This window comes from Neoarius graeffei, chromosome 11 (assembly GCF_027579695.1).
Source record: "Neoarius graeffei isolate fNeoGra1 chromosome 11, fNeoGra1.pri, whole genome shotgun sequence".
NCBI classification, from domain to species: Eukaryota; Metazoa; Chordata; class Actinopteri; order Siluriformes; family Ariidae; genus Neoarius; species Neoarius graeffei.
This window is the reverse complement of record NC_083579.1, coordinates 70,415,961-70,443,260: the sequence shown is the minus strand read 5'-3', so window position 1 is coordinate 70,443,260 and position 27,300 is coordinate 70,415,961. Positions and strand designations below refer to the sequence as shown.

Sequence of the window (27,300 nt, the reverse complement as noted above, 5' to 3'; positions counted from 1 at the left end):
CCCCCCATGGCTTTGGGCACCATCTTGTTTTCTGCTTTTTTGATGACCACCCACTCTCATCCCTGAGAACTGAAGGCAAATTTATTATCAAAATTCGATTGATCTCATTTTATTAAATTTCGGAATGCATTTTTGATTGCTATTTTGTCGCTGCTACTGCAAGTTATGAGTGTTTGAAATATGCTCTGTAATATATCAGTCCATATGTCAAAGCAATGGCCGTAAACGAGATTCGCTGAGACCTGTGCGAGACATCGTAGGACGGAAGTAAAACGTACAGCGGAAATCAAAGCGACCAACATCTGCCAACGTTGTCAAAAGACGTGCGCGCCCTCTTTCGAATGCTGATGTAATCAAGCTGGAAGTTTTGTTTGTTTTGATAGCAATCAGGAAAGTTTGAAAAAAGTAGGCAGGAATCCTCATTTAAACTCGTTTTTGTGCAATACTTCGTTTGGAAAACAATTTTCAAAATGGCGGCACTGACACCTGGCTGACACTTGACGTTTTGAAGTCTCGCACAAGTCTCGTGAAGATCGTGCGGATAAGCGACGCCTGCCGTGGACCAAACGAACTAAATTCAACACGGCTAAAAACCGAATAGGCCGATAAGTATAATATTTAATTGCAAGTAGTTGGCAATACGAGTCATGATATAAGGTTACTAAAACCGAAAATGTAATTGAATAACACGTTAATTAAGAAATAAAGCAAGTTTAAAAATGACTTCAGTTCCCCTTTCACTGTTTGTTCAGGTCCAAATGTCGCAGGGATGGGAATCCAGTAAACCTAGGGGAAACACTGCTTCTTCTAAGGGACGGGATGCGCTCTATAATGGAGAGGATATTGTTCACAGTGTGGGGAACTCTGCGTGCCTGTAATTATCATGGTAATTAAACCCGTTTGCAGCAAAGTGTAATTAGTCAGCATGCAGCTGTAAACAAGTTGCAGATTGCTAAGTTCATTCTTGGGGCACGTCTTTGTCAGTCTTCAGAGGTTGGCCTCCAAAGACCTTTGTACAAAATGGTGCAGCTTTGCTTAGAAATACAGAAATATAATCATATAATCGCCAGAACACAAGCTACTTTTGAATTCTCCATTATGTTTTTCAGTAGACAGCATGAAGTCCATTTTCTAAAGTCAGTCCTTTTGTTAAATAAAGTTGCATCTGTCACCACCACGACCACTTCAAATATCACTACAGTTAGGTCAAAAAGTCCAAACCGCACATTTGAATTAATTTTCCTGTTATTACATCTGATATCATTATGCCTCTCGTCCAAAACTGTGGTTTGGAAAAGACTCTTTCAAGTTGACTCAGATTAGCCCAGTTTTGAAAATGACTCAACTTTAGACAACAGCTCAATCACATGACCTCTGCTATGTGGGTTTGCTTCATTCAAGTTGTCTTGAAATGACTCCTGAATCAGATTCGTGCCAAGCATGACAAAATGACGTTTCTGGACTAGATATTAGAAGAGACGTCCTGAGACAGTTATTTGAAAAAATAAAAAGGCACCAGTAATGCGTCTAAGATGATTGAATCTGAATGTAATTCGGAATCGGATTTTTGAATCTGCGATAGAAAAGACGAGGGTATTAAGGATGATTTACGGGGCTGTCTTTAAATTTCAGGCATCTGCTAAAAGTGTTTAGACTTGTATCTCCGAATGAGGGTCTGATGTACTAACTTGGTGCTCCACATGCAAATTAAGCCTGATTTATTCCTGCCATCTCTGTGTACCTATATAAGGTTAAAAAATGTCCTTCCTAGAGCAGCGACTACAATTATGGACACCTTAACAATCTTTAGGCCGTTGCAAAAGTAGAAAAGACTTTCGATACGTGAATTTTGCATGAATAATTATTCAAACTTCCACTGGAAAAAAAAAGAGTTGAATCTTGATTACTTAACGTATCAGATTATATGACACCGTTCCACAATTATCGACACCTTTGTCCACAGTTATCGACACCATTCCACAATTATCGACACCTTTGTCCACAGTTATCAACACCATTCCACAATTATCGACACCTTTGTCCACAGTTATCGACACCTTTGTCCACATTGATCGACACCGTTCCACAATTATCGACACCTTTGTCCACAGTTATCGACACCTTTGTCCACATTGATCGACACCGTTCCACAATTATCGACACTTTTGTCCACAGCTATCGACACCGTTCCACAATTATCGACACCTTTGTCCACAGTTATCGACACCGTTCCACAATTATCGACACCTTTGTCCACAGTTATCGACACCGTTCCACAATTATCGACACCTTTGTCCACAGTTATCGACACCGTTCCACAATTATCGACACCTTTGTCCACAGTTATTGACACCGTTCCACAATTATCGACACCTTTGTCCACAGTTATCGACACCGTTCCACAATTGTCGACACCTTTGTCCACAGTTATCGACACCGTTCCACAATTATCGACACCTTTGTCCACAGTTATCGACACCGTTCCACAATTATCGACACCTTTGTCCACAGTTATCGACACCGTTCCACAATTATCGACACCTTTGTCCACAGTTATCGACACCGTTACACAATTATCGACACCTTTGTCCACAATTATCAACACCGTTCCACAATTATTGACAGATGATTATTTATAAATAATAATACCTGGTATGTGGTATTAAGTTAACAAAGCATAGTTTTTATTTAAAATGTGTTTTACATAGACTTACAGTGGTGCTTGAAAGTTTGTGAACCCTTTAGAATTTTCTATATTTCTGCATAAATATGATCTAAAACATCATCAGAATTTCACACAAGTCCTAAAAGTAGATAAAGAGAACCCAGTTAAACAAATGAGACAAAAATATTATACTTGGTCATTTATTTATTGAGGAAAATGATCCAGTCTTGCATATCTGTGAGTGGCAAAAGTATGTGAACCTTTGCTTTCAGTATCTGGTGTGACCTCCTTGTGCAGCAATAACTGCAACTAAACGTTTGCGGTAACTGTTGATCAGTCCTGCACACCGGCTTGGAGGAATTTTAGCCCGTTCCTCCGTACAGAACAGCTTCAACTCTGGGATGTTGGTGGGTTTCCTCACATGAACTGCTCGCTTCAGGTCCTTCCACAACATTTCGATTGGATTAAGGTCAGGACTTTGACTTGGCCATTCCAGAACATTAACTTTATTCTTCTTTAACCATTCTTTGGGTGAACAACTTGTGTGTTTAGGGTCATTGTCTTGCTGCATGACTCACCTTCTCTTGAGATTCAGTTCCTGGACAGATGTCCTGACATTTTCCTTTAGAATTCGCTGGTATAATTCAGAATTAATTGCTCCATCAATGATGGCAAGCCGTCCTGGCCCAGATGCAGCAAAACAGGCTCAAACCATGATACTATTGTACCACCACCATGTTTCACAGATGGGATAAGGTTCTTATGCTGGAATGTAGTGTTTTCCTTTCTCCAAACATAACGCTTCTCATTTAAACCAAAAAGTTCTATTTTGGTCTCATCTGTCCACAAAACATTTTTCCAATAGCCTTCTGGCTTGTCCACGTGATCTTTAGCAAACTGCAGACGAGCAGCAATGTTCTTTTTGGAGAGCAGTGGCTTTCTCCTTGCAACCATTGTTGTTCAGTGTTCTTCTGATGGTGGACTCATGAACATTAACATTAGCCAATGTGAGAGAGGCCTTCAGTTGCTTAGAAGTTACCCTGGGGTCCTTTGTGACCTCGCCGACTATTACACACCTTGCTCTTGGAGTGATCTTTGTTGGTTGACCACTCCTGGGGAGGATAACAATGGTCTTGAATTTCCTCCATTTGTACACAATCTGTCTGACTGTGGATTGGTGGAGTCCAAACTCTTTAGAGATGGCTTTGTAACCTTTTCCAGCCTGATGAGCATCAACAACACTTTTTCTGAGGTCCTCAGAAATCTCCTTTGTTCGTGCCATGATACACTTCCACAAACATGTGTTGTGAAGATCAGACTTTGATAGATCCCTGCTCTTTAAATAAAACAGGGTGCCCACTCACACCTGATTGTCATCCCATTGATTGAAAACACCTGACTCTAATTTCACCTTCAAATTAACTGCTAATCCTAGAGGTTCACATACTTTTGCCACTCACAGATATGTAATATTGGATCATTTTCCTCAATAAATAAATGACCAAGTATAATATTTTTGTCTCATTTGTTTAACTGGGTTCTCTTTATCTACTTTTAGGGCTTGTGTGAAAATCTGATGATGTTTTAGGTCATATTTATGCAGAAATATAGAAAATTCTAAAGGGTTCACAAACTTTCAAGCACCACTGTATATTTAGTACAAAATATCTTTTATATAAATATATGGATGTCGGTGTTTACGTAAATGAGGAAGTAATTCTAATGTTTGCAAACAAATGAAGTGATAATGTTTAACCCGCGTCAGAAAATCTTTCTGTTCCACTTTCGACCCACTTTCTAAGTCTTTTCGTAGATCACATTTTGTTAATCATTCATTGTTGTTTGTATTAATTTCTAGTTTTGTAGTTTACCAATAAATATCAACAGGGAATCGACACTGTAACCACATGGAAATCCAGGTCAAAGGTCGCATTCCTCAAACCAAAATATAAAACGTCTACTGATATTGTAATATGTGGTAGATATTTACAGCAAACTGCAAAAAAAAAATTCTGAATGGAATAGAAAAATCTGAATATTTCAAGCATGTAATTTTTTATATGCTCGCAATTTAATTCTGGTCTAATTCTATTTATTGCAATCGGATTCCAAATACTCTATAAACATTCCATTCTGTTATGGATCAGAAAAATTTTTTATAAATCACAGCACTTTTATTTTTTTTAAGTATTTCATCTACTTCAACAATGTTACACAAAGATCGATCCATAACAGTTGTAAATGTCCCTTAATCCCACAGGGTGTTGATAATGGTGGACACCGGTGAAAGTGATCATTATTATCGACACCTCACGTGACTTCTCAAACGCGTGTTTAGATACAAAATAGCGGCTGTCAAGTGAAAAAGTAAGAAACAAACTAGGTTTCGACAAGGAGATCATGAGATATCGGTGAATTTGATCAGTAAAAACATGTCCATGATCTTTCCACCATGCTTACCTGCGACGATAACGTCCGGGTTTTCCTCAAATTGCTGATCATGCTGAAAAAATTCCATCTCAGGTAACGAGCTGTGTCATCAGACAACAAGATTAAAGGGTGAGGGTGGGTCTTCCAGTTGATTAATTAACCAATAACTGTTGTAACTGAAACTCAGTTTAGTAAAATTGTTTTTATTGGTAAATCTGAAAAGGTGTCGATAATCATGGACTGTCAATAATTGTAGCCGCCGCCCTATTTGAATTTCTAACCATGTATTTTTGCAGTTAACAAGCAACAACATTTTCGTCTCATCCGTATTTTTGTTTGGTGTCCCGGGAAAAACTGATACATGGGGAAATACTGAGAATTTTTTCATATGATGTATATAAATCTGAAAACAACAGACTTTTCAAACTGAAGTGTGTTTCTCTTTTGCATGCATCTCATAAGTTGTAGTGTTTTAAAATCTGGTTTCGCCAAAAAGCAAAAAAGAAAATGGAGAAAATCACATTTATAGGAGAACTGAAGGCAAATTTATTATTATCAAAATTCTATTTCTCATTTTATTAAATATCGGAATGCATTTTTGATCACTAGTTTGTCGCTGTAATATAGCAAGTTATGAGTGTTTGAAATATGCTCTGTAATATATCAGTCCATATGTCAAAGCAATGGTCGTAAACGAGATTCGTTGAGACCTGTGCGAGACATCGTAGGACGGAAGTAAAACGTACAGCGGAAATCAAAGCGGCCGACATCTGCCAACGTTGTCAAAAGACGCGCGCCCTCTTTCGAATGCTGACGTAATCAAGCCGGAAGTTTTGTTTGTTTTGATAGCAATCAGGAAAGTTTGAAAAAAGTAGGCAGTAATCATCATTTAAACTCGTTTTTGTGCAATACTTCGTTTGAAAAACAGTTTTCAAAATGGCGGCACGGACGCCTGGCTGACACTTGACGTTTCGAAGTCTCGCACAAGTCTCGTGAAGATCGCGCGGATAAGCGACGCCTTCCGTGGACCAAACGAACTAAATTCAACACGGCTAAAAACCGAATAGGCCGATAAGTATGATATTTAATTGCAATTAGCTGCCAGTACGAGTCACGATATAAGGTTACTAAAACCGAAAACATAATTGAATAACACGTTAATTAAGAAATAAAGCAAGTTTAAAAATGACTTCAGTTCCTCTTTAGACAAATTTACTGCAGTGTAGGAGCCTCACAGGCCTTTTCCCATACAGTATCTGATTACAAGCTGAACCAGTTAGGCTTATGCGAGTTAATCTGTTGCGTGTAGTGAGCCAATAACTTGATTAAATCGTGACATTGACTGTTAGAGGACATTAGCTCAGCTCGTAAAGTTTTAGTCATCTTTAAGCTGACTGTGTTGTGTTTGTTAAAATGGCTGCTGATACAAACACAGTCCTTGCACTATCGCCTCGGCAAGATTAAAAAGTAAATAAAAATTTCTGTGTTGTTTAGGTGTGTTTAGGGTTATTTAGATTTCAACTGGGGGTGTGTTATGGGCAGAAAACCCCAATTCAGGTGTGTTTTTATCTTTTTGGTAGTTTGTGAAAATTGAGCCACAGTAACATCTGAAGGTTTTTCCCCAGATATATGACTTAGACTTAGACAGCCTTTATTGTCATTCAGTCTGCAACAAGTGTACACCGAACGAAATTTCATTGCAATTTGGCTCAGCACAGAAATAAATATGAAGTGTATTAAATTAAATTATGCAGCAGCAAAAATATTATAAAGTACAGTCGTATAAAGTGACCTGTGGAATTTGGAATGTTCAAGTTGTAAATAGAAGTTTATATACTTACACACACACACACACACACACATATATATATATATATATATATATATATATATATATATATGTGTGTGTGTGTGTGTATATATATATATATATATATATATATATATATATATATATATATGTGTGTGTATATATATATATATATATATACACATATATATATACACACACATATATATATATATATATATATATATATATACACACACACATATATATATATATATATATATATATATATATATATATATATATATACACATATATATATATACACATATATATATATATATATATATATATATATATATATGTGTGTATATATATATATATATATATATATATATATATATATATATATATATGTGCACTGTCGTGTAGTGCATATTATAGTTTGTTAGCTCACATTCTTCATATGTTTAAGTTGTTTGACAGTCCAGTAAGTATGAATGAATTGTCTGGGCTTCGTTCGTGTACTATAATGAATGGTTAATGGAGCCCTTCTGGTTCTCAGAGTATTTAGATTGCTTGACGAAACACTCAACAGCTGACGAGTATGACCGAAGTGTATTTTTGTAACATAAGATGTGGAAAATCATCAGCCAAGCTTCAAGAGCATTTATCGTTAGTTAGCAAAACTCTGAACAGCTGACCACTTCAACCCCCCACTCCCTAGAGGAGAAACTCATCATCCTGAGTTCCTGTTTCCCACGGTGCATCTCTGCTTTGCCAACTCCAAACTTTCATGTTCATGTATGCAGTCACCCCTTCACATTCCACTCTGATTGATAAAGTAAACCATTTCAGTCCCAGACAATACATTGGCCTTCTTGTCCTGTCAGATCCCAGCCCTGTGCTAGATGTGCAGATTTTTTTACATGCAGCGTATCCTGTTAGTGTCTAATATAGATATACTTTGCTTTTTGATTTATGAACTGCTAACAACATGAACGCATAGTGTATATATGTATTTATTTATTTATTTATTTTGAACATGTATAAAAAATGTATGTAACTATTTGTACATACAAAAGAAAGAAAACGAGAAATTAAAAAAATAAATAAAATAACATAAAGAGCTAAGACATTACAAAACACCGCACACTGTTTGAAAAAGGAGGGGGAAGAAGTACAATACTTTTTTAATTTCCCACCCCCTTTTTAACTACCCCGAAATCCAAACTACATTAATATACCTATAAAAATACATACCATATATACACTTCATGAATATCTACATAAATATTTAATTACAAAAATATATACTACATACCATATATACACATCATAAATATCTATATTAATATATAATTACAAAAAAATATATATACACTATATACCATATATACACTTCATTAATATCTATATAAATATTTAATTACAAAAATAAATATATACTACATACCATATATACACTTCATAAATATCTATATAAATATATAATTACAAAAATAAATATATACTACATACCATATATACACATCATAAATATCTATATTAATATATAATTACAAAAATATATATACACTATATACATGTATATACTTCATAAATATCTATATAAATATATAACTACAAAAAATATACATATACACTATTTACCATATATACACTTCATAAATATCTATATAAATGTATAACTACAAAAAAAAATATATATACACTATTTACCATATATACACTTCATAAATATCTATATAAATATATAATTACAAAAAAATATATATACACTATATACCATATATACACTTCATAAATATCTATATAAATATTTAATTACAAAAATAAATATATACTACATACCATATATACACTTCATAAATATCTATATAAATATATAATTACAAAAATAAATATATACTACATACCATATATACACATCATAAATATCTATATTAATATATAATTACAAAAATATATATACACTATATACATGTATACACTTCATAAATATCTATATAAATATATAACTACAAAAAATATATATATACACTATTTACCATATATACACTTCATAAATATCTATATAAATATATAACTACAAAAAAATATATATATACACTATTTACCATATATACACTTCATAAATATCTATATAAATGTATAATTACAAAAATAAATATATACTACATACCATATATACACATCATAAATATCTATATTAATATATAATTACAAAAAATATATATACTATATACCATATATACACTTCATAAATATCTATATAAATATATAATTACAAAAATAAATATATACTGCATACCATATATACACATCATAAATATCTATATTAATATATAATTACAAAAATATATATACACTATATACATATATACACTTCATAAATATCTATATAAATATATAACTACAAAAAAATATATATATACACTATTTACCATATATACACTTCATAAATATCTATATAAATATATAATTACAAAAGTAAATATCTACTACATACCTATCCCTGTAAATATAAATATATAAACTATCCCCATAAATAATTATATACCATATATACCATATACTAAGTTAGTTCTAATATAACAATCAACCCTATTCTATTTATCCCTCATCATCCTCCATTAACATACCTCCTCTTCTATATACTTGTTTAAAAATATTTTTTGTACCTTTTTTTAAACAGATTTATATTTGCACTTTGTTTTATTTCTGCCTCCAGTCTGTTCCATAAAGTCACCCCACAGCTCGATACGCACATGTTTTTCATATTTGTTCGAACCTTTGGTTTTTTAAAATTTAGGTCTCCCCTTAGATTATATCCCCCCTCTCTCTCACTAAACATTCCTTGTATATTTTTTGGCAATAGATTATTTCTCGCTTTGTACATTATTTGTGCTGTTCTGAATTTGACCAGATCCATAAATTTCAACATGTGTGATTTTATGAATAGTGGGTTTGTGTGATCTCTGTATCCTGTTTTGTTTATTGTCCTTATTGCTCTTTTCTGTATTGTACATATCGGCTGCAGAGTGGTTTTGTAGGTGTTTCCCCAGACTTCGACACAGTAAGTCAGATATGGCAAAAATAATGAGTAATATAGAGAATGCAAAGATTTACTATCAAGAATATGTTTTGTTTTCCACAGAATTGCCGAGCACTTTGCCAGTTTTGCTCGTACATATCCTACATGAGGTTTCCAGCAGACTTTAGGATCCAAAATCACACCAAGAAATTTAATTTCCTGTACCATTTCTATCTTAGTATTGTCTATTATCAATTCTACATTACAATCTATTTTGTGTCTCCCAAACAACATGATCTTTGTTTTGCTTAGATTTAATGATAATTTATTTTTGTCAAACCATAGTTTTAGTTTATTTATTTCAGTCGTGATTGTCTCCAAAGTCTGCTGCAAATTCTCACCGGAACAAAAAATATTGGTGTCATCTGCAAACAAAACAAATTTCAGTACTAGTCCGGGAGCCAAAGGCCCAAATTTGGCTGAACCTGGCTTCGTCGGTTTAAGTTTTTTTTTTTTGCTGTTTGTTGTTGTCCAAGGTCTACTCATTAAGATAAGAGAGGGTGCCCGGTGATATCCCTTGGGCAATTCCGGATATTGGCCCTTTATTGTTGGATGTGCTGCAGTCATAGCCTAAATTCTGACATTTTGACATTCTTCACTTTATGTTCACCAAAGTCTATATATCATACTTATTTTTGTGTTTGTTAACATAATAAGATGAGTTTAAGGCCTGGGGGTGGGGTTCCAGCCATGGTTGGGGGTGTGGCCATGCAATTGGGGGCGGGGCTTATACCAAAAAGCCCTTTATTACTCTATTACTTTGGTTGTTAATGCGAGCCTTAAATTATTAGGCATACACTCCATTGTCATCCTTGTGTTTACTTCTGCAGGGGCATATGAGGGACACAATTAGCTAATTCAAGCCAACTTGTGTAGCTATCTTGCTAACTCTGTCAATCACACTGCCCCTAAAAGATCACAGCACGCATAAGCTAAGCAGAGAAACTATTTGACTGTAATCATGAAAGAGCAGTGACATGTACTCACTGCTCACCAGTGAACTAGACCCATAGTTTCACAACACTGGCTAGCACACCCAGCTCTCACCTAGTAAATGCTAGTCACTGATTTTTTTAAGCTAATAGATTGCTTATTTGTACGATATTGACTGTTGAAATAGTAATGTTCCTGGTTCCCTAGTAAAATTCAGGGCATTGTCCCCGATTCACCCCCACTCCAAACCACACTGCTCTTCCACTGACTAGCACGACTTTTAAAACGTTGGGGAGTAAGGTTTACTTAACATTCTCCTCTGTACTAGCTGGCATCCAGTACATAAGCATATTTTTACAGACACTAAGCAATGGCAAAGGGTTTAGAGGGTTTTTTTTTTCATCTGAACTCTTAGTTCTTTCCTTAAATAGTTTTTGTGTTTTGTGTGTGTGTTTGCATACTGTATGTAATTATTTTACATAATTATTGCTCATTAGTGTGTGTGCGTGTGTATGTGTGTGCGTGTGCATGCATGCATGCACGTACATGCTTTATGTACTGTAGTTCTTGTATCAAAATTGTTAATTTTGCAAATTTATGAAAGGGTCAATTACACGTTTGACTAATTTGAATGACAGTAAAGCGTGAATACTGTACAGCCAATTTGGTTAATTGAAAATCAGTATCTTTTGCTATTCTTGTGTGTGTGTGCGCATGCTGTATATGCCATTTTGCATGCTTGATATATTGCATACTGTAGTTTTACATAGTGGATCACTGGTGTGAGTGTATATGCATGCTGTATATAGTTCTATTTCATGCTGTATATACAGTAGTTCTTTTACATAGTGGATCACTGGTGTGAGTGTATGCATGCTGTATATAGTTCTATTGCATGCTGTAGTTCTTTTACATAGTGGATCACTGGTGTGAGTGTATGCATGCTGTATATAGTTCTATTGCATGCTGTAGTTCTTTTACATAGTGGATCACTGGTGTGAGTGTATGCATGCTGTATATAGTTCTATTGCATGCTGTAGTTCTTTTACATAGTGGATCACTGGTGTGAGTGTATACATGCTGTATATAGTTCTATTGCATGCTGTAGTTCTTTTACATAGTGGATCACTGGTGTGAGTGTATGCATGCTGTATATAGTTCTATTGCATGCTGTAGTTCTTTTACATAGTGGATCACTGGTGTGAGTGTATGCATGCTGTATATAGTTCTATTGCATGCTGTAGTTCTTTTACATAGTGGATCACTGGTGTGAGTGTATACATGCTGTATATAGTTCTATTGCATGCTGTAGTTCTTTTACATAGTGGATCACTGGTGTGAGTGTATGCATGCTGTATATAGTTCTATTGCATGCTGTAGTTCTTTTACATAGTGGATCACTGGTGTGAGTGTATACATGCTGTATATAGTTCTATTGCATGCTGTAGTTCTTTTACATAGTGGATCACTGGTGTGAGTGTATGCATGCTGTATATAGTTCTATTGCATGCTGTAGTTCTTTTACATAGTGGATCACTGGTGTGAGTGTATACATGCTGTATATAGTTCTATTGCATGCTGTAGTTCTTTTACATAGTGGATCACTGGTGTGAGTGTATACATGCTGTATATAGTTCATTTACATAGTGGATCACTGGTGTGAGTGTATACATGCTGTATATAGTTCATTTACATAGTGGATCATTGGTGTGAGTGTATGCATGCTGTATATAGTTCATTTACATAGTTATTGGTCATTAGTGTGTGTGTGTGTGCATGCTGTATATAGTTCTTTTGCATGCTGTATAGTTCTTACATAGATATTGATCATTATTTTGTATTAACTGTAGAGTTTATGTAATACTTGTATAAAAATCGCTAATTTGGAAAAGTTATGAAAGGGTTAATTAATCCACATTTGATGTATTTGAATGACAAATCTCATCTCATCTCATTATCTGTAGCCGCTTTATCCTTCTACAGGGTCGCAGGCAAGCTGGAGCCTATCCCAGCTGACTACGGGCGAAAGGCGGGGTACACCCTGGACAAGTCGCCAGGTCATCACAGGGCTGACACATAGACACAGACAACCATTCACACTCACATTCACACCTACGGTCAATTTAGAGTCACCAGTTAACCTAACCTGCATGTCTTTGGACTGTGGGGGAAACCGGAGGAAACCCACGCGGACACGGGGAGAACATGCAAACTCCACACAGAAAGGCCCTCGCCGGCCCCGGGGCTCGAACCCGGACCTTCTTGCTGTGAGGCGACAGCGCTAACCACTACACCACCGTGCCGCCCCTGAATGACAAATATAGAGAAAAATGTGAATACCTATCAGATACAGCCAACTTGGTGCATTTAATATCAGTATTTACACTGATATTATTTTTTTGTATTTTCTTCCATTATTTGGGCATATAGGGCATTAAAGGGTTAATATATTAAATTGCCCAAGGGATATCACCGGGCACCCTCTTAAATCTTGAAGAGCTACCTCAAATCTATAAGATAAAGCAAAAAAAAAAACTTTAACCAAAAATTCCGGGTCCGACCCCATGGCTCCCGGACTATACTTGAAAAACTCTACATATGTCATTGATATATAATATGAATAATTTCGGACCTAATATTGACCCCTGTGGTACCCCGCATGTAATGTTCATGAAATCAGATTTATGGTCACCTATCTGCACAAACTGTTGCCTGTTTCTTAGATAGCTCGACAGCCAACTCCACCCAACTCCCCTAACACCACACTTTTCTAGTTTACTTAATAATACACTATGATCAATGGTATCGAATGCTTTTTTTAGGTCCACAAATACTCCAATTATATATTTTATTTATATATATATATATATATATATATATATATATATATATATATATATATACACACACAGTACTGTGCAAAAATATTAGGCACCCTTTTTTTTTTCATTCGTACAAACTTTGTTATCGATTTCGATTTTATGACTTCTACAACCCCGATAAGTTGGGGCAAAGTACAAATTGTAAATAAAAACGGAATGCAATGATGTGGAAGTTTCAAAATTCCATATTTTATTCAGAATAGAACATAGATGACATATCAAATGTTTAAACTGAGAAAATGCATCATTTAAAGAGAAAAATTAGGTGATTTTAAATTTCATGACAACAACACATCTCAAAAAAGTTGGGACAAGGCCATGTTTACCACTGTGAGACATCCCCTTTTCTCTTTACAACAGTCTGTAAACGTCTGGGGACTGAGGAGACAAGTTGCTCAAGTTTAGGGATAGGAATGTTAACCCATTCTTGTCTAATGTAGGATTCTAGTTGCTCAACTGTCTTAGGTCTTCTTTGTCGTATCTTCCGTTTTATGATGCGCCAAATGTTTTCTATGGGTGAAAGATCTGGACTGCAGGCTGGCCAGTTCAGTACCCGGACCCTTCTTCTACGCAGCCATGATGCTGTAATTGATGCAGTATGTGGTTTGGCATTGTCATGTTGGAAAATGCAAGGTCTTCCCTGAAAGAGACGTCGTCTGGATGGGAGCATATGTTGCTCTAGAACCTGGATATACCTTTCAGCATTGATGGTGTCTTTCCAGATGTGTAAGCTGCCCATGCCACACGCACTAATGCAACCCCATACCATCAGAGATGCAGGCTTCTGAACTGAGCGCTGATAACAACTTGGGTCGTCCTTCTCCTCTTTAGTCCGAATGACACGGCGTCCCTGATTTCCATAAAGAACTTCACATTTTGATTCGTCTGACCACAGAACAGTTTTCCACTTTGCCACAGTCCATTTTAAATGAGCCTTGGCCCAGAGAAGACGTCTGCGCTTCTGGATCATGTTTAGATACGGCTTCTTCTTTGAACTATAGAGTTTTAGCTGGCAATGGCCGATGGCACGGTGAATTGTGTTCACAGATAATGTTCTCTGGAAATATTCCTGAGCCCATTTTGTGATTTCCAATACAGAAGCATGCCTGTATGTGATGCAGTGCCGTCTAAGGGCCCGAAGATCACGGGCACCCAGTACGGTTTTCCGGCCTTGACCCTTACGCACAGAGATTCTTCCAGATTCTCTGAATCTTTTGATGATATTATGCACTGTAGATGATGATATGTTCAAACTCTTTGCAATTTTACACTGTCGAACTCCTTTCTGATATTGCTCCACTATTTGTCGGTGCAGAATTAGGGGGATTGGTGATCCTCTTCCCATCTTTACTTCTGAGAGCCGCTGCCACTCCAAGATGCTCTTTTTATACCCAGTCATGTTAATGACCTATTGCCAGTTGACCTAATGAGTTGCAATTTGGTCCTCCAGCTGTTCCTTTTTTGTACCTTTAACTTTTCCAGCCTCTTATTGCCCCGTCCCAACTTTTTTGAGATGTGTTGCTGTCATGAAATTTCAGATGAGCCAATATTTGGCATGAAATTTCAAAATGTCTCACTTTCGACATTTGGTATGTTGTCTATGTTCTATTGTGAATACAATATCAGTTTTTGAGATTTGTAAATTATTGCATTCCGTTTTTATTTACAATTTGTACTTTGTCCCAACTTTTTTGGAATCGGGGTTGTACATTATCGAGTCAAAACATCACAAAAACATTTTAGAGTCCAAACGTTTGTTTTCCGGCACAAAATTAAATGTTACAGAAAAAAATGTTTGTATCTGAGCAGCATATCCCATAAGAGAGCACTTTTCAGATGAAAAAAGAAAACATAATGAAGGCTACTGGGTTTTGGTGCAAAATTAAGAAGCGAGTCTGACAGTCAGTGTCCAGAAGAACTGGATCACTGTGGCTGGTTCTGTAAGATGCTCAGTAAAACCTACAGCTTTGTTTCATTTCCTTATAAAACTGCACTCATTGTACCTGAGACGACTATTTTTTTTAAGGCAAAGGGTCGTCTCACACCAAATATTGACTTTGTTTCATTTATTATGGCTTACTGATTACTATTTATAGTATTTTTTTTGATGTTGAAACATTTAATTTCATTACTTTTAATCCATTTTTGGTCTACAGCATTTCTTAACATGTACCTCAGACTTCTGCACAGGTAGTCGTCGACTTACGACCTATGCGACTTACGACCGATCGACTTTACGACCGTCTGGTTATGACTGGCAAGTGTTTCCCAGCTGAGCTAGCTGAGCGTACGACAGTTTCCACCCCAGCTCCCGGCAGCGCCCAGCATCCAGCCAGATACTGCTGACGGTTTCCAGCCCAAAATATGTTCAAAACCCGCCAAAATGCACTTAAAACCGCCCAATCTGGCAACACTGCATCCAGCCTCTTCTATTATGTGTGCAGTGTTTCTCTGGACAAACAACGAGCGAGCTACAGCGCACGTACAGCTTAACCAGATCTTGTGCTATAACGTGCGCAGCTGGTAATCAAAGTAACTTTCACTTTCCTGTTCTGTTACACTGTTCTGTGTCCAAAATGAAAAGTTAGTTTTCAACTGTTCAGCTAAAAAAAATGTAATTAAAACGATTGTGTTGTTGAAATGATGTGTTTGCAATTTATTTATAATCAAAAACTGATGCAGGTGGATGAAAGAGTGATAGTGTGATAAAGTACTATACTAGTACGACTGAGTGATGAGAAGTCCTAGTGAATGCTTGATAAGTAGACAATAATAAATAATTAGGTGTATTTTTCGACGCGCGCACTGTGACTCAAATTAATATACCAGCAAGAAATAAAAGTTACTTTCACCCCTGAGTATGCAGTGTTTGACTTGAACCAAATAATGAGCCAAGGTAATGAAATAAAAAAATGTTGATAAAATAAGACTTTAAGATGATTACAATATCATTACACATCACAATATACTTACGTTCATTTAACATCGGCCGACTTACGACCTGATCGGTTTACGACCGGTCAGTCGTAACCAAACGCAGTCGTAAGTCGACGACTACCTGTATATTTTTTCACCAGCCAGCCGGACTAGTTCCCTTCCAAAGTAACGAGCCAAACAGAAAATCAACTCGCCAAAACTTGTTCATGTATGAATTTTACTTCTGTCAAAAATAACGCAAAAGAGAGTAGTTACCATTGTTCATGACTAATGCGCATTTATTTCAAGACCCGAGTATTTTGATACTGTTGTTAAATACATAAATGAGAACAACACAGAGCACCATAATATAATATCAACAAATAATAATATATTGGAAAACTTGGTGTATGAGTTTTGAAAGCAAATATACTTACTATCATGACTATCGCACCCAAAATATGTCCAACATGCTTTTTGTATTTAACCATTTATGAGAGAGAAAGCATTAGGAGCTTCATATTGACGAGGAATCAACTTGAAAAAAATTAATTATTCCATAAAAATCGTATCGCAGCCGAGGCCTACCCTGCTCCCACGTTTGTTTATAAGTTCTTTATCGTTCCTCCTTCTCGTATGCTTTATCGGCGGCCTTTTTCTCCTCTTCAGACCGAGGTTGCTTTAGCCCCGTCTCTGGCGGTTTCTGTACACCTTTCAGAAAATTCCACATCGCAACATAGCTTTAGCAGATGTAGATGTAAACAACAACAAAAACACGTGTTTAAATGGGCGATAATGTGGCCACATCTATTGAATTTGATAACGTGATTACCGCGATATTCAACGAGATGCATTATATGTATGCGCAGTAGTGAAAAGACCAGTAGCCTGACTCGTACACAATATGATTCGGAATTCTTCGGTATTTTCCGTCCTGCCGATAAACACATCGATTAACACCGACACGGCACACGCTTAATATGTGGCGGCTTTAGTTGACGGTGTGTCTGAATCTTCGCTTCATATATATTTTTTATTTTCAACTAGCCAGCCGGGCCGGCTAGTGACAGGAATTACCCGCCAAATGACAAATTAAGTCGCCTCGGGCGACCGGACCACTGCGAATTTCGAGCCGTATATATATATATATATATATATATATATATATATATATATATATATATATATCACTTAATTACTTAAGACATGGTGGGCGTGGTGTATAACATTTTGACTGACAGTTTCAATAAAAACAACGAGGGACAAAACTTTCACTGTCATTTCCATCACATGCTGTCATTTACATCATATGTTGTAATTTTTTTTAAATAATGCAAATTATACATATTTCCAAATTTAGAATTCATTTTTCATTCGTGCTAGAAAATATGTAAGTGAATTTAAAAATAACGATAGACCTGCAAACATTGAATTTCTGGTGGTGGTGGCTGGCGGAAAGGGTCAACGTTACCGACCAGCACAAAAATGGTTGACTAGCGTACATTTGACTTTGTGTTGCACTGGAGTCTTTTATTTTCATTTGGTTAACGATTTCATTTTTTACTTACAAAGAAGAAAAAGAAGTCTAAAAAAAACAAGTGGCCTATTAATTTCTGTTACTGACATCAAAACAGAATGACCAAATGTACACAGATCATTAATTTCCTTTTAATAATCAGTTAAATAGGGGAAAAAAAGAAAAAAGCACGACACACTGATTGGTTTTGTACAGTGTGAAAGCTCTCCGTTCGTGCGGTCGGCTATTTGGCCGATCATCCCAGCACAACACACTTCCTTTGAGTGATACAGTACATTATGTTCATTATTATTTATCCATCACTTATAGAACATTATCGTTCTTCATACTTATTTGCTAAAATGGGTTGCCAGATATTCTTTGGTGGGCATTAATATTCCTAGGCAGCCCACCCGAGTAAAGTCAATGTGCGAAACACTGGTTAAAGGTTAAATTCAACCTATTTTCTCCTGGTAATTATTAAAAATAGGTCACTAAAAAGGATCAATGATTAAATAATATTGGCTGGCTTTTTTTCGTGGTATATCAGATATATTCCATTCAGCTAGCATGATATTGAATGAGTCGAAGATGAGGAGTAGCTAAGCTGAATGGAATATATCTGATAGACCATGAAAAAAGACAGCCATTATTATTATTCATTCATTCATTCATTCATTATCTCTAGCCGCTTTATCCTTCTACAGGGTAGCAGGCAAGCTGGAGCCTATCCCAGCTGACTACGGGCGAAAGGCGGGGTACACCCTGGACAAGTCGCCAGGTCATCACAGGGCTGACACATAGACACAGACAACCATTCACACTCACATTCACACCTACGCTCAATTTAGAGTCACCAGTTAACCTAACCTGCATGTCTTTGGACTGTGGGGGAAACCGGAGCACCCGGAGGAAACCCACGCGGACACGGGGAGAACATGCAAACTCCACACAGAAAGGCCCTCGCCGGCCCCGGGGCTCGAACCCAGGACCTTCTTGCTGTGAGGCGACAGCGCTAACCACTACACCACCGTGCCGCCATTATTATTATTATTATACATAGACATTCGATGGAACAATTATAGATTCTACAAAAAGTGAAGAACAGGGCGGTAACTTCAATATTGAATGCTGATTCTGATCGAATGTAATTCAATGTTCTGTCAATCCAATGTCAAAGTCAAAGTTCTAACAATAAAAATGGTACAAGTCCAAAAAGCCTGAACAACAACCCGACTTATATACAAGCTGTATACAGGTTGGCGGTTCAAGTTCACAGCTACTTTTGGTCGTAGTTAATTGTTACATTGCAGTTGTTCAGAACAAAAGGGCTTTGCTGAGTGAAGCTCACGAGTGACGTCCTCTTGTAAAAGTCTCCGTCACTTTTCCTCACCTCATACATGTCAACCTTTGGTCAATCAAACCTGTATAACCAACCTCCAAAATCCGTATTTCCCTGATAAAATCCGTATAAGATGCAAATTAAAATAATTTACCTAAAATTTGAATGATAATTAACAATGATATATCCAAGTTACTTTTTATTCAATATTAATAACAATAAACCTTCAGAATGAATACAAAGCTCCAATGTTCGACAAAAACACAAAGCGTCACTCTAATGTTCTGAATTGTACTCCATGACAGCTTTTTTTAGCACGCTGCACCAATACCTCACGAGGCTGCATATCACAGCAAGTGTCTGTGTTGATCTTGCCGGAGTGCCCATTCAGAATCTTTTCAGTCGCTAGTGAAAGTCGATCAGGTGGAAATACGCATTTCAAACAAAATGTTACTTCCCGGTTGGCGGGATTCTCACAATGTGGTGTGCGCATGATCAGAAGTGGAACGAAGTCTTGCTACCACAAGATAACGCGCAATTTCATAAGACTCTTTACTGGCTGTCTGTGGTGTACCGTACGTTTGTAAATGTTATGCGCTCTTTTATCATCGTGGGAGTTGATTATAGCTCTAAATAAATATTGAAGGTTTTTTAAAGAATCCGTATAACTTTATTTGTACGCCCGTATACTACGTTTATTGAATCCAATCCGTATAAAATACGGACATTCCGTATAAGTTGACATGTATGTCACCTCCAAGTAGAACTTTGACAATGTTTCTGCTATTGCTCTCTTTTCCAGTTTTACGATGTCCGTTGGTCTGTTTTTCTCTTGTAAGTATGCGTGAAGAATATCCAGTGAAGTTTTTGTAGCCTTTCAGGAGTTCAGTGCGTCTGTCTCTTTAAATCTTCCGTTTTTAATGAAGCAAACCTCACAGCCATGTTTGTATAGAAACCGTCACACTCACTCACTAGCGCGGAAATTTTACATCTCTGACGTGTCTCTTTTCCAGTTTTTCAATGTCCGTTGGTCTGTTTTTCTCTTGTAAACATACGTGAAGAATATATAATGAAGTTTTGGTAGCTTTTTGGGTGTTCAGCGCATCTTTACTTTCAGTTTTCAGTTTATTTATTTAGTGCTTAAACCTAGCACTGGATTAGCCTCGTCTTCTCTCTCTCCCAGCCGATAAAGAAATGATTGTGCGCATGCACAGCAGAAAACTTTTGTCATTGGATCTTCGCATGAGCGCCGACGTGTGACGTCGTGTTGTCTTGACAACGTGCATTATTATAGCAATATTGCACGCTCATTCTCCATTAGGGAGAGTGGCGTAATATGTGGAGGATAAGCGATATGGTAACAATATTGCATGCCATCAGTAAACCCACTAGAAGGGAATAGAATATGTGTTTTTGTTCCATGGAAAAAGTGGCCTGTATGTATAATAATAATCAATATTGACTGAAATAAAAATTTTTCGTGATAATTTGTTCAGCTATATCGCTCAGCCATAATTATTACACAGCTACATTGTCAGAAATAGGGGTGCAGTAGGAGTCCATTTCTGTCCCCCAAGGTACAAGCTACACTAATGTACCCTCTAAGGCTCATTATTGGATCTCAAGGTAATTATGTGTACCTTTTTAGAGCCAAAAAGGTGCATACATGTTCTCAATCAGTATATAAAGGGTACAGATTAGTACCTTAGAGGGTACTGCCCCAGTGACAAGCTGTGGTACCCCTAAAGGTACAATGACGTACTTTGTTTTCTGAGAGTGTATGTTCAAATCAGTACCCATCACACAGGCAGCTTTTATTCCACTGAAGTGATCTGATACAGCAGCAATCCCAGCACAGGTTCTGTATGTCGTCGTCGTCTTCTTCTGGCTGCTCCCAATTAGGGGTCGCCACAGCAGATCTTTCGTCTCCATTGCTCCCTGTCTTCCGCATCCTTCTCTACCACACCTGCCACTTTCATGTCCTCTCTCACCACATCCATGTATCTCCTCTTTAGCCTTCCTCGTTTTCGTTTGCCTGGCAGCTCCATCCTCAACATTCTCCTTCCCACATGCTCTGCATCTCTTCTCAGGATGTGCCCATACCATCTCAGGCCATGTACACACGTAGCCGGGTATTTTTAAAACCGAACATTTTCCCCCCCCTCCGTTTATAAAAATGTTTTATCCACACCATCTCGTCTTCGAAAAAAATCCCTTCCACACATAACCGAACATCTGCGTTTTCAATCACATTCATAAGCATTCCAAACCTGTAGATGGCATTATTTCCCCAAATCCTACCCCCTAATCACATCAGAATAGCCCTCTGTTGGCGTCACTTCCGCCTAAACATAAAACATGGCGCCAAGCTCGTTCGTCTGGACAGACTCGGAGACAGAATTGCTTCTAAACACAATTTTGGAGTATAAACTTCAAAAGACGCAAGAAAACGTTGATTGGGAATCTTGTCAGTAGTTGGGCTTCTAAAATTAAACATGTAAATAGCACCTGCACAATAATTAACGCTTTCAAGGCACTACTCCGATCCATTACTCTTTGTCCATGCTTAATCTGGCTTCTGCAGTAAACAAAGGTCGCACGTTTGACGTCAGGGCAGATTTGTTGTCATTTTTTTGGCGCAGATTGTGACGTTCTAAAACGCAAAACTCCGGTTATCTCTGTCTACACGAAAAGGCATACACGGAGTTTTCAAAAATCTTCACTTTGCCCGGAGTTTTTTTAAATATTCGTTTTTGATGTGTTTTCATGTGGATGACAGGCCAAAACGTAGAAAAATATCTTCGATTTAGCAGATACCCGGCTACGTGTGGACGGGGTCTCAGTCTCATCTCTCTTAGCTTAATTCCCAAGCTCTCCACACGTGCTGTCCCTCTGATGTGCTCGTTCCTTATCCTGTCCAACCTCGTCACTCCCATCGCAAACCTTAACATCCTCAACTCCGCCACCTCCGACTTTACCTCCTGTCTCTTCGTTAAGGGTACGGTCTCCAATCCGTACATCACACCTGGTCTCACTACTGTCTTATACATCTTACCTTTCACTTTTGCTGGTCACAAATGACTCCCGAAATCCTTCTCCAACTGCTCCACCCTGCCTGCACTCTCTTTCTCACCTCACTATCGCAGCCCCCATTTTCCTGCACAGTTGACCCCAGGTACTTGAATTCACCAACTTTCTTTACGTCTGCTCCTTGCATCTTCACTACACTCTCATCCCCGTTCTCATTGATGTACATGTATTCTGTTTTGCCACTGCTCACCTTCATTCCTCTTCGTTCCAATGCATACCTCCATCTCTCCAAACCCAACTCAACCTCCTTTCTAATTTCACCACACATCACAATATCATCCGCAAACATCATGTTCCATGGTGACTCTTGCCTCACTTCGTCCGTCAAGCTATCCATCACTATGGCAAACAAGAAAGGACTCAAAGCAGATCCTTGATGGAGTCCCACCTTCACCTTGAACCAGCCAGTCTTTCCAACTGCACACCTCATTGCTGTTTCACTGTTCTCATACATGTCTTGCACCACTCTGATATACTTCTCATTCACTCCACACTTCCTCATACAATACCATAACTCATCTCTCGGCACTCTATCGTATGCCTTCTCCAGGTCTACAAACACACAATGTAGCTTTCTCCGGCCTTCTCTGTACTTCTCCATGAACATTTTTAGAGCAAAAATTGCATCCGACGTGCTCTTCCTTGGCATAAACCCGTACTGCTGTTCACAGATTGCTACCTCTCTTCTCAATCTCGCCTCCAATACCCTTTCCCATAGCTTCATGGTGTGGCTCATCGATTTTATTCCTCTGTAATTACTGCAGCTCTGTACATCTCCCTTATTCTTGTATATTGGGACTAGCACACTCTCCATTCATTTGGCATTTTCTCATTCTCTAGGATCTTATTAAACAATCTCGTTAGGAGCTCCACAGCCGTCTCACACAAACATCTCCAAGCCTCAATCGGGATACCATCTGGTCCGACTGCTTTCCCAGTCTTCATTCTTTTCATGGCTGCCCTCACCTCATCCTTACTAACCAACTCTGCTTCCTGATTTGCCGTCTCCAACGAATCTGACCTTTTCTCTCTCGGATTCTCCTCATTTAATAAATCCTCAAAGTACTCTTTCCACCAGCAATCCCAGCACAGGTTCTGTATGTGTTCTGTTTCTGTTAGATGTTGGGTATTGGACTGATTGTTAGCTGCTAGCTTTTTTATTTATGTATAACAATGAAAAGATTTGTTTATCTCCAAGTCAAGGCTTGAAAAGCATCACATGGTTATTTAAATCCTGCAATTGTTATCCAGTTAATAAAGTGCTCTCATATACGGGTCCGTCTCAGAAACTGGACTCTCATTTGGGACATTATGGTCAAAAAATACATTTTCTAATTTTACTATTTTTTTTGCATTTACCTAACACTCAATGTTTCTTTTGTCGTGTTTAATAAGAATAAAGATAGCGTCTTGCTTTATCTGGCCTCCACTGCGGAAATGTTTTTTGATTACAATTCAAATGCTTTTGTAAAATTGATTTTCATATAAAATAACTCCATCATGAAGAATTAAAGCCCCTCCTTCACAGATGAGTGAAAATATTGAATACATTTCTTCTTTTTGATTGCTTGGGTTAAAAATGCCAAGTTATGATGACTGAATGGATTATTACCTTAAATATGAATAATTTGGGTATTTGATATGGTGAAATAGGACACAATGGAAAAATCAAGAACACACCGGAAAGATGAGATTAACGGCGGTGGGAAAAGAACAGCGACTGTACCGGCTGAAGGTCGCGCGGGTCTCTGCTGCGGCGCGCGAGCAACGGGACATCGCTACCGCGCCGGACGGAGCGCGAGGCGGGGGCGGGGCAAAATGACTGGCCGTAGATTCTATCAAAAGTTCGATCTAAATTGACCATGGTTGCAAAATATTGGCCAAAAATACGCAAACACTACAAAATATGAAAGTAGGATGAAAAAGAAACATTCTATTGCCTTATACTGCAAGACTAAAACAAAATAAAACTGTCTAAACTCACCTTTTCAGTGATAACGTCCGAACAGATCACCCATGTAACAGAAAGACCGCAAATGGAAGCGCGATCAACTTCTAACTGCTGGAGTGGAAAATTCCATTCTACACATGCAGATTGTTAATGTGTGTCCTTTCCCGCACACAAATAACACGCTACGGTAAAAAATAGACCACAACTCATTTTATAGCTCAGAAATTCATACAAGACCAGCTACCATCGTAACATATTCTGTAAGAAACATATTCTATACCTAACTTTCAGCTTTCGTTTTAAAAAACAAAATCGCAGATTTATAACTAAATTTTTATACGGCGTAGTGATTTTAAGTTCCTACTTTTGGTGAGGTAGTGACCTCGACCCTGAGGCTTTCCGTTTAGATCAAAACACACGATCGTATTGGTTTTGGGTTTGCGGAAAATAGAGTTACAACGGTGATGAAATATTTTGCATGATGTTTTATTACGGTTATGATTATTCTGTGAGCGCACCAATCCTTAGGTGTATAAAGTTACAACTTAAAATGCAATTAGTGATAACTGTAGACTTTTCAGTGGACCACAACCTTTTTAAGGGAACGCGATGTAGTCAACCATTTATCATGTCCCAGATCAAGCCGCCATTTTTCCACAAATTTGCAGAATTTTTGCCAAATTCTGAATATTCACGTCAAAGATTTAGTTTTATCTGTATTATTTCTTTCATCATTTTATTTCAAATTAAAACCAACATCACCATTCAAAACCGTATAGTTTATTGACTGTGAGAATATTTAGTGGGGTACCCCCACAGTACCCAGTTTCTGAGACAGACCCATATCCAAAGTCAAAATGATTTGGGGAATGAAATAATGGTATAATTAGTCTCCTCACATTAATTGATACTTTCTATGTTTTTCAAACATTCTTGTTTATTTCTCTGTGCAGCTATTTGTACAAGAATGAAATCCAGTCGATAGACCGAGAAGCATTCAAGGGACTTGTCTCTCTAGAACAACTGTAAGTAACCGTTTTATCTTTTCCTATCTCATTTTAGTCTTCCTTACGCTCCGCTTTCATTTTAAATTTGTCTTCTTTTGAAAAGACTTTGCAAACTTTGCAAAGGGTCACATGATATGGAAACACGCACTGAGCAGCCATAACATTATGACCACTGACAGGTGAAATGAATATCTCATTACAGTGGCACCTGTCAAGGGGTGGGGTCTATTCGGCAGCAAGAGAACAGTCGGTTCTCGAAGTCGATGTGTTGGAAGCACCGAGCTCTATATAAAATCTGGAGAGCTCATGGGTGATTCTCATGAAGCTGCAGTGAACATGTCCAGGACGCATTTTCCAAAATCAATACTTAATTCACATAAGCTCTGATATTTTGTGTAAAGAAAATAGGGAGCACTGTATGGACAAATGGTTTTCATCATCATATAAACTAATTTTTATATCAATTAAACAAAAAAATCTATGGAAATTCTCATTACCGTCATGTGTCCGCATCCCTTTTTTTAATGTTTACTTTAAATCATATAAAAATTCCTAATTATATAAAAAATAATACAGTGTAAAGTTATTTTAAAACATCTATATTTATGCATAATATTAATATTTTTTGTGTTGAACAAAAAAAGGTACTTGATTTTAAACAAAATAACTGTGTCCGCACCAAATGTTTCTCATTACCGTTTCATGATTTCACCCCCCCATAAAAAGTACACCGTGCCTTTAAATTGATCAGCTATCCCATGATGCATCACTTCAGATACAAGATTCAAAATGGAGACAAGGTCAGTTGCTCACTCTTCTCTTACTTTGTGATATTTATGTTAATGTTGCTAAATCTGTCCTCAGTTACACTGTCTATTATCATTACCGTTATGGTTTAATACTCATTACTTTTAAAAATAAAAAAAATATATATATTTTATGATTATTATCACAATATAAGGCTTTAACATGTGGCAAAGTTATAGGTTGCTAGCATGCTAGCATTTCAGGTTATTTGTGAAAATTGCCAAGAGTATCTCATTACCGTTATTCAATATTCTCATTACCATGCACTGTGAGGGCAAAAAATAAATGTAAAAAAAAAAAAGTAATTGTCATGGACTGTGCTGTTCATTTAATGGGATATTTTGTGGAAATATGAAATAAATTGTCAAAAAATGTTTTTAACTCATGATCTAGCTTCATCATTTACTGTAACAGTGATGAGAATTATTCTGGATCATGTAAGCCTCAAATAAGAATAAAATTCCATTAAAATATTTTTCCATTAAAAAAAGATCAACATAGTAAAGTTCACACTCTATTTTAGGCTCTCAACTTGAAAAAAAAATACTAAAATGAGGTGAAAAACTTTGTTAATGTGAAGGTCTTCATGAGAATCACCCTCATAGGCTCGTCAGAGTGAAGCCACCGTCTTACCACTCGCATCGCGGAGCGGAACTGTCATTCAGACTACTGGAAGCTACACAAAATTGGACAAGTTATTTATGTAGTTGGTGAGAAAAATTCGAAGAAAAATGCCTGCATGTGCAGCAGCGAACTGCACAAATAGTCAGGTCAAAGGTTGTGGACGGACATTTCACCTGTGAGTATTGAGATATACCGTGCCTTGCAAAACTATTCACCCTCCTTGGCATTTTTCGGGCTTTGTTGCCTCACAA

At 37.1% G+C, this 27,300-nt stretch overlaps 1 protein-coding gene across 5 annotated transcripts in view; it reads left to right on the top strand.

Annotated features, from left to right (window-relative positions):
- LOC132894609 (peroxidasin) overlaps positions 1-27,300 on the top strand; it is a 300,221-nt gene that overhangs the window by 115,061 nt on the left and 157,860 nt on the right. For all 5 annotated transcript variants that reach the window (XR_009655662.1, XM_060934684.1, XM_060934683.1 and 2 more), the window contains exon 4: positions 25,565-25,636. Coding sequence is in view for 4 of the 5 variants with exons in the window: in XM_060934684.1 (XP_060790667.1) it covers positions 25,565-25,636 (72 nt within the window). In the remaining variant the exon portion in view is untranslated. The remainder of the gene's footprint in view (positions 1-25,564; positions 25,637-27,300) is intronic.